Source organism: Oncorhynchus mykiss, chromosome 29 (assembly GCF_057628025.1).
Source record: "Oncorhynchus mykiss isolate SJ-2025 chromosome 29, ASM5762802v1, whole genome shotgun sequence".
Classification (NCBI taxonomy): domain Eukaryota; kingdom Metazoa; phylum Chordata; class Actinopteri; order Salmoniformes; family Salmonidae; genus Oncorhynchus; species Oncorhynchus mykiss.
The window spans coordinates 13,428,796-13,449,166 of record NC_143050.1 but is presented as its reverse complement, the minus strand read 5'-3'; the positions used below and the strand labels follow the sequence as shown (position 1 = coordinate 13,449,166).

General features: G+C 43.1%; 1 protein-coding gene across 1 annotated transcript; it reads left to right on the top strand.

Annotated features, from left to right (window-relative positions):
- The first annotated feature begins 660 nt into the window (after window positions 1-660).
- LOC110510158 (5-hydroxytryptamine receptor 2A-like) lies at window positions 661-19,670 on the top strand. Its single transcript, XM_021591516.3, has 4 exons — window positions 661-904; window positions 14,934-15,426; window positions 16,115-16,315; window positions 16,949-19,670. The coding sequence occupies exons 2-4, from the start codon at window positions 15,138-15,140 to the stop codon at window positions 17,842-17,844; spliced, it is 1,386 nt and encodes a 461-aa protein (XP_021447191.1). The 5' UTR covers window positions 661-904; window positions 14,934-15,137; the 3' UTR covers window positions 17,845-19,670.
- Window positions 19,671-20,371: the final 701 nt, after the last annotated feature.

Below are 20,371 nucleotides of genomic sequence, written 5' to 3'. Positions count from 1 at the left end.
TCAGACAGAGGGCCCTCATGAGACAGGCAAGGTTCCTTCCTCACTGTCCTGGATATGTCATAGCTGGTAACTCTCCCCTGGTCCGAGGTCAAAACATGGGCAGAAGATAACACTATTTTCTGTGTTTTGGGTACACTACGTTTGTGAGAAAAAAAAGTTTATTCCGATTTTCAGGGGCTGTTTCAGCACCCTTACTTCCCAAGGCTATGCCCTCGGCTATAGTTGTGTTAAGTAAACATAGGCTATGGATCAACACTATGTCGAATTGACTGGATCTGTCCTGTGTGTGCGTTGGTGACTGTATGACTCAGGCTAGCGCATGCACGCTAGGCTCAGCCTCTGGCTAGGACAGATGGACCATATTTAGTATACCATTAAGGGGGTCAGGGACAGAAATAAAACACGTTATTTGCAATGTTGTTATTGACAGTACAGTAGTAGGCCTACTGCATCAAAATATGAAGTAGGTATATTTTCTTTCACTTTGTGCAAGAAATGCACATTCAGATGAGGAAATCGAAAACCCTATCTAATTGAACACGTAGTTTGCAAGCGGAATGAAGTCTTCAAAACAGACTGCAATTTACGTGCATTATTAATTAAGCAATATTGAACAACAATCTCATCTGAAAATGTACACGAGCAGTCACAAAGCAGAGCGGCATTGTGAGCGTGGCAGCGTCTTTGGATGGATGGAAGGCGTGGAGATGAGAACATTGAGTTTGTTCTCGACTCTAAGTCAGAGGATACGCCTCTACTTCTGCAACTGCCGCAGATTTTACACGGAGAGTTCTCACTTTACCATGAAAGGAGGCTGACATACATGATGGGTTTATGAAGGAAATACGTTTTGAGGATGTGAAAACGAAAAGTGCGCGCAGAAGGTCCGACAGCATCATTGGCGGTATGTAACGTCTCGCTTTGAAATTGTTGTATATCCTATGTAGATTTGCAAGCGCTCTCAAATAAGATACTTGAATTAATTTGCATCGGTTCGCTATAGGGCTATACAGACCGTTTTAGGATCTTCAATTCTAAACAGCCTACCCACTTTATATTTAGTAGACGCTCTTACCCAGAGGGACTAACATGAACAATTAGGGTTAAGTGCCTTGCTCAAGGGCACATCGACAGATGTTTCACCTAGTGGGCTCAGTGATTCGAACCAGCGACCTTTCGGGTTACTGGCCCAACGCTCTTATGGCTAGCTACCGTCCATATAAAGCCTTAGTTCGTTTTCAATCAAATGGCAGCCACTTAATTGGCTGTAGCCTAAAGCTGAGGAATGTGGCTGAGAAAATGTAACCACTCTCAAATACATAGATAGAGCTTGGGTGCAAAGACTGACAGTCCATGAGAACAACATGATAGTTTTACACTTTTGAAGCCCATTGAGACATTGTTTACTAATGTAGTAAATTAATAATATCCTCTTTGGGCTGAGAACCCACTAACCGGATCGATATGACAACAGCCAGTGAAAGCGCAGTGCGCCAAATTGAAAACAACAGAAAAAATTAAAATTCCTCAAACATACAAGTATTTTACACCATTTTAAAGATACACTTCTTGTTAATCCCACCACAATGTCCGATTTCAAAAAGGCTTTACGACGAAAGCAAACCAAACGATTATGTTAGGTCAGAGCAAAGTCACAGAAAAACAGCCATTTTTCCAGCTAAAGAGAGGAGTCACAAAAAGCAGAAATAGAGATAAATTAATCACTAACCTTTGATGATCATCATCAGATGACACTCATAGGACTTCATGTTACACAATACATGTATGTGTTGTTCGATAAAGTTAATATTTAAATAAAAACATATCAGTACACATTAGCGCGTTATGTTCAGTAGTTCCAAAACATCCGGTGATTTTGCAGAGAGCCACATCAATTTACAGAAATACTCATAATAAACATTGATAAAAGATACAACTATTATGCATGGAATTATAGAAAAGGTCTTCTGCAGTCACCCTTTCACTAAATTATTTGATTGGCTTTGCCACAGAGATTGATATTAGGCATTGATCTTGGATCTCATGGTTAATTGATTGCATTAGGTGAATGACTGCACTTGTATAGTCTGATTAGTGTTGAGTCAGCAGGTCTGTTCTTGACTGCAATGTAATCCTTTGCACAAATCCAGGCAAAGACACATATATTTATCAAGTGCATAGGGTCGATTCTGACCTAAGTTAAGTGTAAGTGGAACGGTATTCCCTTTATATGCACTCTTCTCTCTGTGTGTATTCTGACCTTGAAATTAAGCATATAAAATAGAATGCTATTAAGCTGTTATTCGTTTGTATGAAGTTATGAATGTGTAGCGGACGTGTGTCTACAGATATGCTGTATTCTGATCTTGAATTAAATCCCCTAATAATTCCACTATCTTTACACGCGAAGAAACTAATTCATTAAGGTCCAGCGAACCTACCGGTTCCAAGTGGTAAAAACATCTACTTTCCCTCCATAGAAATAACACCATTCTCCACGCACTGTAATTTACAACTTGATAAGAGCTATTGATACAAGCTAGGTAATCTGTTTGGATAAGAGAATTTGAAATATCTTGTTTTAGATACATTTTACCTTATAATCCTGGAGACATGTGAAATCACTAATTTGACAGCAAACTGATGAAGCATATCAACATAACTTTCCCACGGTAAAGTTTATGAAATGATGTGCCATTATGCAGAATTTAAATTGTACAGTCTTTTAACTTGCAGGGATGAGCACTCCACAATATCTTAATTACGGGCTACCACGACTTTCTCTGTCTCCTATTTCTTTCATGTTAAATATTAGCCACAATCAGTATCGACCTTCAGTAGGCCTAATAACCACATATTCAACTGCCAGTTTACTGTTAGTTCCCTTCAGGTTGTATAGCCTACAGTACATTATCATTCCATTTCTTCACATTGTTTCGTCGACTTGCCTGGTTAAATGAAGGTCAAATATGTGTATTTACATGGCTTTCTTTCAATGATCCCTAATATTCTGAACGTTCTCTCCATATATTCTATTGAGTCTGTCGACTACATTCAAACTTAAAGGTATAGTTAAAGGGATGGCTTAAGATAAATGTCATTTAGTACATTCAGTACATTCAGTACAACTCCACAAGAAAATATGTTTGTCAGCAAGTGGGATGGTTTTCAGCAGTTGAATTACATTTATTCAGAGCGTGTTACTCGATCGAATAAGGTGCGAATACCAAATACTGACAAGTGCTTAAGAAAGGTGTGCGTAGAAAAGGAGTAATACTGTTGGAATCGGACCCATAATGTCTAAGGTTCCTATGAATGAGTCCTTCTAAGAAAACAAATAATCAAATGACTGTTCTTAGAAAGAGGATATCCCTTTGGTTTGGTACAATAATGGATTGTTAATGATCAGTGGTGTAATATGATATTACACATTCTATTGACTGTACGCTTGTTTATTACAGGTGTAACTCTGTGTTGTTGTTTGTGTCACCTGCTTTGCTTTATCTTGGCCAGGTCGCAGTTGTAAATGAGAACTTGTTCTCAACTGGCCTACCTGGTTAAATAAAGGTGAAATAAAAAATTAAATAAATATTGCATATGCCCATTTAATAAGAGAAAGCATTTTCCAATGGCAGAGTTGATCTGCTTTTGAATCTTGAAGAATAGTTTGGCCTTGCCCGCCAAGCCCAAAGTCAATTTAACAGTCAAATGGTAGGCTATGCTTTCATACTTTTATAACATTTATCGGGCTATACATTAACCTGGGTTGAACGTGCCAGACATCATTGGCACTTAAAGTCTTCCCTGGGATGAAGATCATAGTGTTTTTAAAAAAATCTATTCTGACTGTGGAAATGGACGGAGGACCTATTTGCCTACACCACAGGCTTGCAGACAGGTTTTTATTTTAGCATGCTGTCCCCATTGGAGAGAGACAGTCATCATGAATAATCAGCACTACATGTACCATTTTTTAAAGTTTAACGGCTACTGGCATGTGGTGTTTCATCCATGATTTAATACTAACCCTCACAGTATAGGAACATCTGATGTCATAGCTCATGTCTACAACCCGTAAGCCTACCTAAAATATATACAAGTCAAATTTAAGAAACAACAGTATTACCATTTTGAAACATGCCTGGGCTGTTTACTAAGATCAAATAATATACTTTATTCTCTCTATCTGGTATGCATCAGGCAGTTGAGTCTCACATCTCTACATCCATCATTTATAATGTCGATTAGGGTTTATAGGGAAGCTTGTAGTTCTTAGCTTACAGTCTACATAGTGTACATACTGCATCACATGTGGATTTGTGTAAACTCCGCTTCTTCATATATTGTCTGTATATCCCGATTATCGTTTGTGTATATCCTGTTTATTGTTTGTGTATATCCTGTTTATCGTCTGGCTGTATATCCTGTTTATCGTCTGACTGTATATCCTGTTTATCGTCTGACTGTATATCCCGTTTATCGTCTGACTGTATATCTCGTTTATCGTTTGTGTATATCCTGTTTATCATTTGTGTATATCCTGTTTATCGTCTGACTGTATATCCTGTTTATCATCTGACTGTATATTCCGTTTATCGTTTGTGTATATCCTGTTTATCGTCTGACTGTACATCCTGTTTATCGTTTGTGTATATCCTGTTTATTGTCTGACTGTATATCCTGTTTATCGTCTGGCTGTATATCCTGTTTATCGTCTGGCTGTATATCCTGTTTATCGTCTGACTGCATATCCTGTTTATCGTCTGGCTGTATATCCTGTTTATCGTCTGTCTGTATATCCTGTTTATCGTCTGGCTGTATATCCTGTTTATCGTCTGACTGTATATCCTGTTTATCGTCTGGCTGTACATCCTGTTTATCGTCTGGCTGTATATGCTGTTTATCGTCTGGCTGTATATCCTGTTTATCGTCTGGCTGTATATCCTGTTTATCGTCTGGCTGTATATCCTGTTTATCGTCTGACTGTATATCCCGTTTATCGTCTGACTGTATATCCTGTTTATCATTTGTGTATATCCAGTTTATCGTCTGACTGTATATCCTGTTTATCGTCTGACTGTATATCCTGTTTATCGTCTGACTGTACATCCTGTTTATTGTCTGTATATCCTGTTTATCGTTTGTGTATATCCTGTTTGTCGTCTGTCTGTATATCCTGTTTATTGTCTGACTGTACATCCTGTTTATTGTCTGTATATCCTGTTTATCGTTTGTGTATATCCTGTTTGTCGTCTGTCTGTATGTCCTGTTTGTCGTCTGTCTGTATATTCTGTTTAATGTGGCAGGACCATTTCACCAAGTCAAATTAATTTACATGCAAATGTACTTGGCAAATAAAGGTGATTCTGATTAAAGGTTCCTAATGTGTGGGACACCTATGCTGTCACATTGAGGACAATTCCCCTTGCTGAGGACAGAATGACCTCTGCCAGCTCTAGATGTCAAGTTAATTAATCTCTTCAGAACCACTTCCTGCAAGTGAACAATTTCAGCCTCTCCTCTCCTGAGAATCCTGTCATAGCATCACCGACCAGGGCATTGTCCTGCGTTTGGTTTTTCCCAGGAACTCAGTCTGGGTTGTGTCTGTGCTTTAATGTTTGTCTGATGACTCTTGATTAGGGTAAGAAGTGGAATGAATTCTTGAGTTATAAACATAGGGCTATTTGATACCATACATGGCATTACAGTGGTCAGAGGAGTTAGCTAAAGCTGGAACAGATCTGGATCAACACATTTAGTAGGACTTAAGGTGGAACTCACAGCGTTTTATCAACATGAAATCTGATAAGAATCAGTACACCCCCAGGAAGAATATGACACCTTTAATTTTTTAATGATTATTATTATTATCCTTTTCACATTTTCATACTTTCATAGAATGTTTGGGAATGACGTAGAGTAAGGCATTTTGAAAATTATAATGCAATACTGGGAAACCAGCCGTGCGTTTGGACAATTAATAGACACTGTAACCGATGTGAAATGGCTAGCTAGTTAGCGGTGGTGCGCGCTAATATCATTTAAACCGGTGATGTCACTCGCGTTGCGACCTTGAAGTAGTGGTTCACCTTGCTCTGCAAGGGCCACAGCTTTTGTGGAGCGATGGGTAACGATGCTTCGTGGGTGTCAGTTGTTGATGTGTGCAGAGGGTCCCTGGTTCGAGCCCGGTTATGAGCGAGGGGACGGACTAAAGTTATACTGTTACAACTGCAGCAAATAAAACTTAATAAAAACATGTCAGTCTTGTCCAGGACCGGACTCTACACAGACCGGTGCGCCATAGCCAATCAGAGCTACAGAAGGCCTTTATGCAAAAGCCATTTGCCACACAGCCTGCCATCATTCACTTTGAACTGGACTGTGTGTTTTCAGGCAGTAGCAACAGTGTGACTTTAGACCATTAGAAAGCATTGCCACAAAATACCTGAATGGATTTCTGAAAAGATATAAATAACACAAATCCTCTTACATTTGGGACTGCTGAAACTTACACTTTTTCAGCTTGTAGTTGGCCATCAAAATTGCACTGATGGTCCTCCTGAGTGGCGCAGCGGTCTAAGGCACTGCATCGCAATGCTAGAGGCGTCACTACAGATCCGGGTTCGACCCATGAGGCGGCGCACAATTTGCCCAGCGTCATCCGGGCAGTGGTGTGAAAATACTTTAAAGTATTACTTAAGTCGTTTTTGGGGGGGTATCTGTACTTTACTATTTATCTTTTTGACAACTTTTACTTTTACTTCAATACATTTCTAAAGAAAATAATGTACTTTTTACTCCATACATTTTCCCTGACACCCAAAAGTACTAGTTACATTTTGAATGCTTAGCAGGACAGAACATTTTTCCAATTCACACACTTATCAAGAGAACATCCCTGGTCATCCCTACTGCCTCTGATCTGGCGGACTCATTAAAACACAAATTATTATTTTGTAAATGATATTTGAGTGTTGGTGTGCCCCTGGCTATCCTTAAAATAATAAAACCAAAAAATCTAAATCTAATATAAGGAATGTGAAATGATTTATCCTTTGGTTTTACTAAAGTATATTTTAGCAATTACATTTACTTTTGATACTTAACTATATATAAAACCAAATACTTTTGGACTTTTACTCAAGTGGTATTTTACTTGGTGACTTTCACTTTTACTTGAGTCCTTTTCTATTAAGGTGTCTTTACTTTTACTCAAGTATGACAATTGTGTATTTTTTCCACCACCGAGTCCAGGGTTTGGCCGGCTGGGATGTCCTTGTCCCATCGAGATCAAGCGACTCTTTGTGGCGACCGTGTGCATGCACGCTGACTTTGGTTGCCAGCTGTACTTTTTTCCTTCGACACATTGTTGCAGCTGGCTTCTGGGTTAAGCGAGCAGTGTGTCAAGAAGCAGTGTGGCTTAAGGTACCGTGTTTCGGAGGACGCGTGGCCCTCGACCTTCGCCTTTCCCGAGTCCGCACGGGAGTTGCAGTGATGGAACAAGACCGTAGCTAGCAATTGGGTATCATGAAATTGGGGAGAAAAATGGGTAAAAAGTAAAAAATATATACAATTTGCACTGATAAACATTGGGGAATAGTAGCCTGCTCACCCCTTCTTCAACTTCTCTGCCAATGCACTATTGTCCTAACCCATGTTTTGACAATTGAATGGGAACTGCCTGCTCACGCATTTGATCCATGCCAAATACACTGCTCAAAAAAATAAAGGGAACACTTAAACAACACAATGTCACTCCAAGTCAATCACACTTCTGTGAAATCAAACTGTCCACTAAGGAAGCAGCACTGATTGACAATAAATTTCACATGCTGTTGTGCAAATGGAATAGACAACAGGTGGAAATTATAGGCAATTAGCAAGACACCCCCAATAAAGGAGTGGTTCTGCAGGTGATAACCACAGACCACTTCTCAGTTCCTATGCTTCCTGGCTGAAGTTTTGGTCACTTTTGAATGCTGGCGGTGCTTTCACTCTAGTGGTAGCACGAGACGGAGTCTACAACCCACACAAGTGGCTCAGGTAGTGCAGCTCATCCAGGATGGCAAATCAATGCGAGCTGTGTCTGTCAGCGTAGTGTCCAGAGGCGCTACCAGGAGACAGGCCAGTACATCAGGAGACGTGGAGGAGGACGTAGGAGGGCAACAACCCAGCAGCAGGACCGCTACCTCCGCCTTTGTGCAAGGAGGAGCAGGAGGAGCACTGCCAGAGCCCTGCAAAATGACCTCCAGCAAGCCACAAATGTGCATGTGTCTGCTCAAACGGTCAGAAACCGACTCCATGAGGGTGGTATGAGGGCCCGACGTCCACAGGTGGGGGTTGTGCTTACAGCCCAACACCGTGCAGGACGTTTGGCATTTGCCAGAGAACACCAAGATTGGCAAATTCGCCACTGGCGCCCTGTGCTCTTCACAGATGAAAGCAGGTTCACACTGAGCACATGTGACAGACGTGACAGAGTCTGGAGACGCCATGGAGAACGTTCTATTGCCTGCAACATCCTCCAGCATGACTGGTTTGGCGGTGGGTCAGTCATGGTGTGGGGTGGCATTTCTTTGGGGGGCCGCACAGCCCTCCATGTGCTCGCCAGAGGTAGACTGACTGCCATTAGATACCGAGATGAGATCCTCAGACCCCTTGTGAGACCATATGCTGGTGCGGTTGGCCCTGGGTTCCTCCTAATGCAAGACAATGCTAGACCTCATGTGGCTGGAGTGTGTCAGCAGTTTCTGCAAGAGGAAGGCATTGATGCTATGGACTGGCCCGCCCGTTCCCCAGACCTGAATCCAATTGAGCACATCTGGGACATCATGTCTCGCTCCATCCACCAACGCCACGTTGCACCACAGACTGTCCAGGAGTTGGCGGATGCTTTAGTCCAGGTCTGGGAGGAGATCCCTCAGGAGGCCATCCGCCACCTCATCAGGAGCATGCCCAGGTGTTGTAGGGAGGTCATACAGGCACGTGGAGGCCACACACACTACTGAGCCTCATTTTGACTTGTTTTAAGGACATTACATCAAAGTTGGATCCGCCTGTAGTGTGGTTTTCCACTTTAATTTTGAGTGTGACTCCAAATCCAGACCTCCATGGGTTGATAAATTTGATTTCCATTGATAATTTTTGTGTGATTTTGTTGTCAGCACATTCAACTATGTAAAGAAAAAAGTATTTAATAAGAATATTTCATTCATTCAGATCTAGGATGTGTTATTTTAGTGTTCCCTTTATTTTTTTGAGCAGTGTACATTTGATTTACAAATAATAGATATGCATGCTAACTGTGGATAATAGTCGTTCAAGTTCAGCATAGCTAGCTAGCAAAGCTATTCACGTTTCTTGCTTGCTAACCAAATGACAGCAACATCTCTACCTGTAGCCACTGTAAAAGTAATATGATGAGAAAAAGTCGGCCACTCGCACAATGACATGACAGCCTAGCTAGCTAGCTAACGTTAGGCTCCAGGTTTTTAGCTTGCTAAATAAATAGCTACATACAACTAGTTAATTAGCCCCGTTACGACTGACTTGTGATCATTGCCCGTGGTAGATTGATTGTATTGACATTCCCAGCCTTAGTTACATTGTCCGTTTTTGTCCAAAATATTGAGTCATTGAAACTGAAACAGTGCATCCCGAATGGGCGGAGGCAGCAAACAATGTACCAGGCCAGCTGTGATTTACAACCTGATAGCAATATTTTTTGGACTACCAAGAAATGTATTGGTGAATTATATTAATCATGCATTGAACTGCATCCATCTATTCTGACAACAATACACTTACTCTACTAGTCTTGCTAATACCAGCCTCTCTATGTCCCTGACTTGAGTCTGCAACGGCTACTTTGGTGTGTCTTATTTGGTATTATGGCGGCCCGCAAACAAATGTCATAGGTGCATGCCACCACCTACTGTATTGGCTGTGTATTAGCCTATTCTCTATGTCCTCTATGATTTACGTTCCATTCCTGCGGTATAATTGACAACAATGGCCATGAACGCCTAAAAACCAACCTTACTGAAGCACATGTTATTCCTATCACTCTCTATTGGCCTCGGCCAACTCACAGAGATCCTCTTAGGATTCTTCACCCTGGATACATCTTCCTCTACTACTCTCTTCAGTGCCTCTGCATACGACACCTTCTGCACTACTCTGATCCTGGTAACCTCAACCTGTCTTTCTCTCTCCCGACACCTCTGATCTCCAGCACCATGGGTACCCCTATAGTTAACACACACACACTTTTGTTCCACTGATACTACACATTCCTTTGTCTCATGTTCTCCTGCACACATCTCAGAATCTCCCTGCTACACACTACTGCCATATTACCATAAGTTTGACACCTAAAACGCTAATGGATTTGGGACAAAAGCTCTTACGGGATAACTGACAGATCCTAACTTAGTAGTCCAGACGGTGGCTTTTCCATTTAATTGCGCTCTCCACCGGGTCATCTGCTCTCCACCGGGTCATCAGCTCTCCACCGGGTCATCAGCTCTCCACCGGGTCATCAGCTCTCCACCGGGTCATCAGCTCTCCACCGGGTCATCAGCTCTCCACCGGGTCTGCGTCAAACCAAATGACGGGCGTCACAGACACAGGGAATCTTCCACTTCAGTTGATCTTCCTCAACACTTAACGCCACTCCAGTTATTTGTATTTATTATGGATCCCCATTACCTGGATCCCCATTACCTGGATCCCCATTAGCTGGATCCCCATTAGCTGGATCCCCATTAGCTGGATCCCTATTAGCTGGATCCCCATTACCTGGATCCCCATTACCTGGATCCCCATTAGCTGGATCCCCATTAGCTGGATCCCCATTAGCTGGATCCCCATTAGCTGGATCCCCATTAGCTGGATCCCCATTAGCTGGATCCCCATTAGCTGGATCCCCATTAGCTGCTACCAGAGGGAGCAATGCCCTGCTCTGGAGAGGAAAGCAAGTCACAGTTCTTGTCCCCAGTCGCGTTGTACGGAGCGCACGCTCCCTCTGGACAGCAGAAACTCACAAAATCTACATGATAGCACTTCGAGTCACTTTCACCGAACAAACATTCCCTAACCTCTTTTCCACCCAACCTGACACCACATATGGATCAGCCAGAAGGCAAAGATCCATTCTCTCAAAGTCTCACTCCCACTGGGCCAAAATCACCTTCATCACCATCTGGACGAGGCCTGAACTCAGCAGTCCTCACTGCAGGTACTACATCCATACCCCTGTCAGGTTCCATCTCTGAGCTACTAGAGCACGTATTCCTCTTTTTGCACTTGACTCCAACCATCATCACCACATTGTTCCCCAGTGCACTCAGCTCCTTCTTGTCGGTCATCACTGCACCTGTACCACAATTATTTTACTTTCCTTCTCGAGATCTTTCAAAAGTGCTGTGCAATCCTCCATTCCATCAAAACATGTTCCCCCTTTCTCCTTATCTGCCATCTTCCCCTTCGACAGATCTTCCAGAAGGCTTCTGCTATCCCCCACTCTATATTTATTCATAATACACTATATATACAAAAGTATGTAGATATCCCTTCAAATGAGTGGATTTGGCTTTTTCAGCTACACCCGTTCCTAACAAGCGTATAAAATCAAGCACACAGCCATGCAATCTCCATAGACAAACATTTTCAGTAGAATGGCCTTACTGAAGTGCTCAGTGACTTTCAACGTGGCACTGTCACAAGTCACAAGTCAAATTTCTGCCCTGCTAGAGCTGCCCCGGTCAACTGTAAGTGATATTGTGAAGTAGAAACATCTAGGAGCAACAATTGCTCTACCGAAGTGGTAGGCCACACAAGCTCACAGAACAGGCCCGGTGACTGCTGAAACCCGTAGTGTGTAAAAATCGTCTGTCCTCAGTTGCAACACTCTCTACCGAGTTCCAAACTGCTTCTGGAAGCAACATCTGCACAAGAGCTGTTCATCGGAAACTTAATGAAATGGGTTACCATGGCTGAGCTGGTGCACACAAGCCTAAGATCATAATGCGCAATAACTAACGTCGGCTGGAGTGGTGTAAAGCGTGCCACCATTGGACTTTGGAGCAGTGGAAATGTGTTCTCTGGAGTGATGAATCAAGCTTCACCATCTGACAGTCTGACTGACAAATCTTGGTTTAGTGGATGCCTGGAGAACGCTACCTGCCCCAATGCATAGTGCCAACTGTAAAGTTTGCTGGAGAATGAATAATGTTCTGGGGCTGTTTTTCATGGTTCGGGCTAGGCCCCTTAGTTCCAGTGAAGGGAAATCTTAACGCTACAGCAAACAATGACATTCTAGAGAATTCTGTGCTTCCAACTTTGTGGCAACAGTTTGGGGAAGGCCATTTCCTGTTTCAGCATGACAATGCCCCCATGCACAAAGTGAGGTCCATATAGAACTGGTTTGTCGAGATTGGTGTGGACGAACTTGACTGGCCTGCACAGAGCCCTGACCTCAACCCCCATCTAACACCTTTCGGATTAATTGGAACGCCGACTGCGAGCCAGGCCTAATCGCCCAACATCAGTGCCCGACCTTGTAGCTGAATGGAAGAAAGTTACAACATCTAGTGGAAAGCCTTCCCAGAAGAGTGGAGGCTGTTATAGCAGCAAAGGTGGGACCAACTCCATATTAATACCCATGATTTTAGAATGAGATGTTTAAGCTGGTGTCCACATACATTTGGTCATGTAGTGTATATTCCACTTTCTTGTTTTTTTCCTTGTCTGCCATCTTCTTCTTCTGTTACGTTTGCAATTATCTCCAGTACTTCAATTCGACTGCTGTCATCGCGAATCCCCATGGACCTGCTTCAACCTAACTAACCTGGTTCAGCTTATCAACCAGCTAATTATTAGAATCAGGTGTGCTACATTAGGGTTGGAGTGAAAACTACAGGACGGTAGCTCTCCAGGAACAGGGTTGGAGTTAAAACCTACAGGAGGGTAGCGCTCCAGGAACAGGGTTGGGGTGAAAACCTACAGGAGGGTAGCTCTCCAGGAACAGGGTTGGAGTTCAAATCTACAGGACGGTAGCTCTCCAGGAACAGGGTTGGAGTTAAAACCTACAGGATGGTAGCTCTCCAGGAACAGGGTTGGAGTTAAAACCTACAGGAGGGTAGCTCTCCAGGAACAGGGTTGGAGTTAAAACCTACAGGAGGGTAGATCTCAAGGAACAGGGTTGGAGTTAAAACCTACAGGAGGGTAGATCTCAAGGAACAGGGTTGGAGTTAAAACCTACAGGAGGGTAGCTCTCCAGGAACAGGGTTGGAGTTCAAATCTACAGGACGGTAGCTCTCCAGGAACAGGGTTGGAGTTAAAACCTACAGGATGGTAGCTCTCCAGGAACAGGGTTGGAGTTAAAACCTACAGGAGGGTAGCTCTCCAGGAACAGGGTTGGAGTTAAAACCTACAGGAGGGTAGATCTCAAGGAACAGGGTTGGAGTTAAAACCTACAGGAGGGTAGATCTCAAGGAACAGGGTTGGAGTTAAAACCTACAGGAGGGTAGCTCTCCAGGAACAGGGTTGGAGAGCCCTGTTCTACATCATCATTTTTTTTCTCTCCTACAGACTATTGGAGGCTGGTGGGTGGAACTATACAAGGACAAGCTCATTCTAATGGCTTGAATGACATGAAACGGTAACAAACACATCAAACATATGGAAACAACATGTTTAACTCCGTTCCATTTATTCCATTTCAGCCATTACAATGAGCCCGTCCTCCTGTAGCTTCTCCCACCAGCCTCCACTGCTATAGACATTGTCAGTGCTGGGATGCATTTTAAAACATTAAACTTTCCACCACTCCCCCAGGGGTAAATTCGTGTTAAATTCGTGTAGCTTGGTGTTTGGTGAGCAAATTAAACGTGACATTTTTTTTTATTTCAGACGATTGAATCACCAGAGCCTCAATGTTTGCCGGAGGAATGAAGACATCCAAGGACTAAAATTAACTCTGACTATTTCTAATTTGTATTTCTCTTTAGCCTTTAGTCCCTTTGAAGGATAATACATTGACATCGTTTGGGATTATAGCACGGCATGGTATGACATTTTTATGTTCTTACGGTGGTAGTGGCTTCTAGTCTGACTGTCAAAGACACAGCATTTTACCCAGACTCCCGATGTGGCACAGAGACCAATGTGATACACATCAGCAGTTGGCCATTCTTACAGAAGTATAGCATGCAATGCCATCTGGGGTCTTCTTCAATAGCCAAGCGCTGTATCAAGTCTGTATAATTTCTTTGCTATTTTAATCAAATCAACTTGTTGTCACATGCGCCGAATACAAGTGTAGACTTTACAGTGAAATGCTTACTTACAAGCCGTTAACCAACAGTGCAGTTCAAGACTTACAGTCTCTGCGGATCTTATTGATGCTGCATGCTTTCTGGCAGCGGTCCAGCTGTTCCTTGACTCCGTGGATCAGAACCGGATCCATGTCCCGTGATCACACACTGCACATCCTCTTTGGCACCAGCAGAGAGCCCAGAGCATCCAGACCATCTGGCAGGAATAGCGGACTTTAACCAGAGCAATTAGGGAATCACGCCTACTGCCATCTGCTCTAAATGTATACTCTGTATGATGTGCACATGCGAATATAAAGTCAAGTCTAGTAGTACGTCATTTGAATAAATAAAATAGCCTAACTGTTTAGGGGGGGGGAGTAAACAATGGAAAAATAACATTTGCACATACAGTACAAATATTTGTTATGCAAAGTCTCCTATGACAACTAAAACATTTGCTGCTGAGAATCACAGACAGATGTTACATACATTGAAGCAGAGGTTGATGTGGCTGTAATGTTCTGTTAATACACAAGCTAAGTTGTCTGTCTACAGTGGAAATGTGTTTACAGAAATGTAACTAACTCAGAACTGTTTCGATTTATTTTGCAGATAAAAAAAAAATATATCATCACAAATAACACCCGAGTGCGCCACGGGTATGAAAAACTAAACCTTCTGTCTATCATTGGCATCGCAGGAAGTCCAATGTTTGTTGAGCACCATAGTGCTGCTTTGGAGCACAGGTGATGGGTGGCTGAGCACAGCAGCAGCCCTGCTTGGAGGGTCTAGCCTATAGCCTCTCTCAGTGACAGGATGACTATGCCAGAGAGCACTACAGTTTTCTTTAACCTGAGCTTCCCTGTGGAGTGGAATCAGTCTGACTCCAGACCGGAGACACCTGACAAGGCGAAGAACTGGCCTGCTCTGCTCATCTTAATGGTCATCTTCTTCACTGTGGTGGGCAACATCCTGCTCATCCTGGCTGTGTCTCTGGAGAGGAAGCTGCAGAATGCCACCAGCTTCTTCCTGCGCTCCCTTGCTGTGGCAGACATGCTTGTGGGTTTTCTCGTCATGCCGGTCTCACTGATCAACATTCTCTATGGTAGGTGGGTAGGTAGGTAGGTGGGTGGTAGGTAGGTAGGTGGTGGGTTGAGCTCTTTTAGCAAAGCAGTGCTTGTTTACCCTCTGAATAATGATCTATTGAAAGCAGCTAGGGATACGAGGCTTTGCTGTGAGCTGATTTTCGAGTGGATGAGGAAGACGGTGAGGAAAAAGATCCTGGTTAACATGTTATGGCATGTCTATCGGAGCAAACAAATCAGCCTTTTGTGTCTGTTAATGGGTACAATTGGTCAAGACCCTTAGACGAGGATAAAGGAACAGTTCAGGTTTACCATGACCAAATGAAGATCATCTGAGTAGACAGAAACACATTCTAATGTGAGATTACCCCGTTCCCACAGAATGCCCTTATCTCAGTAAGCCCCATTACTTTGAGTGGCATTGAAGAGTTTGTTTATTTTAGATCAAATGGGTTTGTGTGCAAATGTGCAACGGCCAGATAAACTCTTTCCTCATAAATGTTCATTATTTTCATGTCATTAAGGATGAAATACTTTGATCGGTTACATCATTACATGATTTTTCTAGTTACATCATAGCAGTCTATTTGATGATATATGAGACTGAAAAATGACCTTGGATTTGTTTGTATGGTCACAAAGCAGGTGTAAAGATTTGATAATGAAATATCAGTAATTGTTAGTGAACTGTGTCTGTCCATCCCTCAGACTACGTGTGGCCCTTCCCCAGACCCCTCTGTCCCGTCTGGATCTACCTAGATGTGCTGTTCTCCACAGCATCCATCATGCACCTGTGCGCCATCTCACTGGACCGCTATGTGGGCATCTGTAACCCCATCCAACATAGCCGCTCCAACACCCTCTCCAAGGCCAAGGCTAAGATCGCCCTCGTCTGGACCATCTCCATAGGTGAGTTCATGCTGACGTAGTTGTTGTAAATCAGGAGGGGGGAAAACGATTGAACAAGAGATCTAGCTAAATCATTTCCTCCTACTGTGTTGTCTGTGTTGTCTGGAGAGATAGTGAGTTACTATGTGACATTCTTTCTGTTTTGCCTTTTTGAAGAAAAAAACATCAGTGCTTTTTTTCTACAGTCTGTCAGAAAGCCAAAACGGACCGTTTTTCTCTGACCTCTCCTGAGGCTCTCTGACATCTTCACGCTGAGAGATGCTCTAAACAGGGACGACAGGACCATCCATTAGGGTCTCGTGGCTCAAGGCTTTTTTTGGTTTCACAGAAATCGGACAGCCAGTCAACCTGTTAGCTTGTTGACTTCATCTAAAAACCTCAATCCACTTTCTCTGCCCTCATGTGCTTCCTTGAATCAACCTGCTGGTTGTTTAATCATTATGATTCCCTCTTCTAATCTAATAATATAATGTTTTTGAGATAGATGTAGCCATGTTTGTGCATTGGTTTAAATATGACAATAATAAGTGATATTAATTGTCCTGTGATCTCCATGTCCACCTCTCTCTCTTTGACAGTGATCTCCATGTCCATCTCTCTCTCTCTCTCTCTCTCTCTCTCTCTCTCTGACAGTGATCTCCACACCCATCCCTGTGATTGGCCTGTATGACGAGGGGAAGGTGTTTGTCAACGGGACCTGTGTACTGAACGAGCACAGCTTCGTCCTGATTGGCTCCTTCGTAGCCTTCTTTGTCCCTCTGGTCATCATGGTGGTCAGCTACTGTTTGACTGTGCGTGTTCTGCAGCACCAAGCTTCTGACTTCCTGCATGGAGGCCAGGCTTCAATCAACCAGCCGGCCCTACTCAGGATCACCCCAAGGTCCCCTGCAGGGGACAGTCTCCGTCTCCTCAAACAGGACCCTGCCCCTGAGGCCTTGCCAGCTGTTGGTTCCTCCGACGTTTCCGTCTCTCAAGCCTCCCTTCAACCCATCTCTCCAACAGGGAGACAGGAGCCAGGGGGAGCTGGCATGGCTCAATCAATCAAAAATGAGAGGAGAGCCTCCATGGTCCTGGGTGTGGTGTTTTTCCTCTTCCTGATGATGTGGTGTCCATTCTTCATCACCAATGTGCTGAGCGTGTTGTGTGAGGACTCGATAATAAGCCTGTGCAATAAGCCCGTGTTGGCAGTGCTCCTAAAGGTCTTTGTTTGGGTGGGATATGTCTCCTCTGGTGTCAACCCACTGGTCTACACTCTATTCAACAGGACCTACAGACAGGCCTTCCAACGCTACCTACAGTGTATCTACCACAGCCCGCCAGCCAAGAGCACCAAGAATATTTCTGTTAATACCGTCACGCCTATTCTATGCAGTAAAGATGCCAACGACTGTAGCTGTAACAGCCACAATGGGTATAAAGGGGAAATGAAAGGAAGAATGGGGTTGGATAGAGAGGGTACAAGGTCTGGGATGCTTGAGAAGTTGGCCAGTGTCTGTCCCACCACCGCTGAGGAAGTCAGCTGTGTCTGAACTGGCTGGCTGGCCTACTGTCTTTCCCCTCCAGGCTCTCTACATACAAAACATTGTTGTGACACAGCTGTTGCTTCATGTCACTGCCTGGATTCTCCAGCTCATCTTCTTGTTCAAACACAGGAGATGTACTGGATTCTCAATCTCCACTTCCTGTTCAAACACAGGAGATGTACTGGATTCTCCAGCTCCACTTCCTGTTCAAACACAGGAGATGTACTGGATTCTCCAGCTCCACTTCCTGTTCAAACACAGGAGATGTACTCTGTTGCTGGACCTGTAAACATGACTCAATGAGATATGAAATAGTGTTAAGTCTGCACAATTGATACTGTATGTGTCAGACATTAATTACAGCTAGTGAGTAATATGTGTGTAGTCAGTGTGGTTATTGTAATGAAATGTCCATTAACTGCACTACTAGTAAATCAAAAGGCGTTTGCATCTGTGACAACAGGGCTTTGAGGGTCATTTACAGGAAAACCACTTGCTGTATCTCTCTGTAATCCTGGAGCCACAGTGCCACCTAATGGAAATATACTGTACAATACATAAACATTTAATTTCTTACTAGAAGTTTTTTCCTGTCTGTATGATAGTCAAAGATAATAGTCAATAGTCAAGTCAAAGATAATAGTATTGCACTTGAATGGGAAACAGATGTCTTCATGGACAAGGAGATGTTTCACTCCCCATTTACCTCAAGACTGGTTCATATTTCTGACAGAGTGAGGCCAGGAACCACACCCTATGAGTATTTTTTTCTTCTTAAATCATATATCACAGTCAAATTTTACTAGTTTATTTTTTTATATATTTTTCCCCCTCTGAAATATTGTATTAAAATATACAAATTAGGTGATATCTCATTAAATATGCACATATTTGCCTATTATGCAAAGTGAGATTGGGAAACCCTAGTCTAAGGATAACCACGGAACATTTAGTGAATGCAGATGCTTCTGAGGCTGAGAACAATTTGTTGGTGTGTGGATAGAGTCTGACTTTCTGGAAATGGCAGTTAAAGACAAACCCTATGAATTTAGTCAACCCAACGTCATACATACACCCATTTAGACCCAATCATCATATCTTCAAGGTAAGTTACTACAAATAGGCCAGTTTGTAACATTGAAATGGGCTTTTAAATTATGTGTGATTCAATGTAGTGAGTTTTGAAATTATGGATGTAAGTCCATTTAAGGGGTTACTATTCATTTCATTTTGATGATGGTAGTAGTATGATAAACTAACAAAAGTAATACATATGCATTTGCATCGATTTCTTTTACTTTTTAATTTATTGGACCAAAATACCAAAAAATATCGAAATTGATAAGTAAATGCAAAATGTAATTTTGGCCAGTGGTGCTTAATATGATATGATCTGTGTTTTTTTCTTCTTCAGTTCTGACGTATGGGGTTTCTATTTTCGGCTGGCGTTAAAGGCGGCGCTAGTGTCAAACGCATGTAGTTTGCAATTTTCCAGCCCTAACGCCAGGTTTGGCAATTTACCTGTCTAACATCACCATATTTGAGCCGTGTCCTTAAAAACATGATCTTTAAGTGCTAATTTCCGACAGCGCTGGTAGGGATATTTAAGACCAACCAAAAGCTGATTTTAGCAGTAAAACAGTTGGTTATGGCATGAATTTTGACGCACCCTGCCCATTATGTGCATTGAACAAGGTGTGAGTTGGTGCCTGTATACTTTCTATTTAGAAACATAAAACAATAATGTTTTTGGCTCGTGAGACTGTTTGGAAATAAATCTTAATCACCAAAGCTTTATTAAAATATCAAGTCTGAGAGGAGTAAAACAGTGAGCTGACATTCCCTTTTTTTACCTACAGTGCATTCGGAAACTATTCACACCCATTCAGTTTTTCCAAATGTTGTTACGTTACAGCGGTATTCTAAAATTGATTGTCCTCACCAGACATCACCGGAAACAATGTCGCCTATGGGCACAAACCCACCGTCGCCTGACCAGACAGGACTGGCAAAAAGTGCTCTTCACTGACGAGTTGCGGTTTTGTCTCACCAGGGGTGATGGTTGGATTTGCGTTTATCGTCGAAGGAATGAGTGTTACACCGAGGCCTGTACTCTGGAGCGGGATCGATTTGGAGGTAGAGGGTCCATTATGGTCTGGGGCAGTGTGTCACAGCATCATCGGACTGAGCTTGTTGTCATTGCAGGCAATCTCAACGCTGTGCGTTACAGGGAAGACATCCTCCTCCCTCATGTGCTATCCTTCCTGCAGGCTCATCCTGACATGACCCTCCAGCATGACAATGCCACCAGCCATACTGCTCGTTCTGGGCGTGATTTCCTGCAAGACAGGAATGTCAGTGTTCTGCCATGACCAACGAAGAGCCCGGATCTCAATCCCATTGAGCACGTCTGGGACCTGTTGGATCGGCGGGTGAGGGCTAGGGCCATTCCCCCCAGAAATGTCCAGGAACTTGCAGGTGCCTTGGTGGAAGAGTGGGGTAACATCTCACAGCATGAACTGGCAAATCTGGT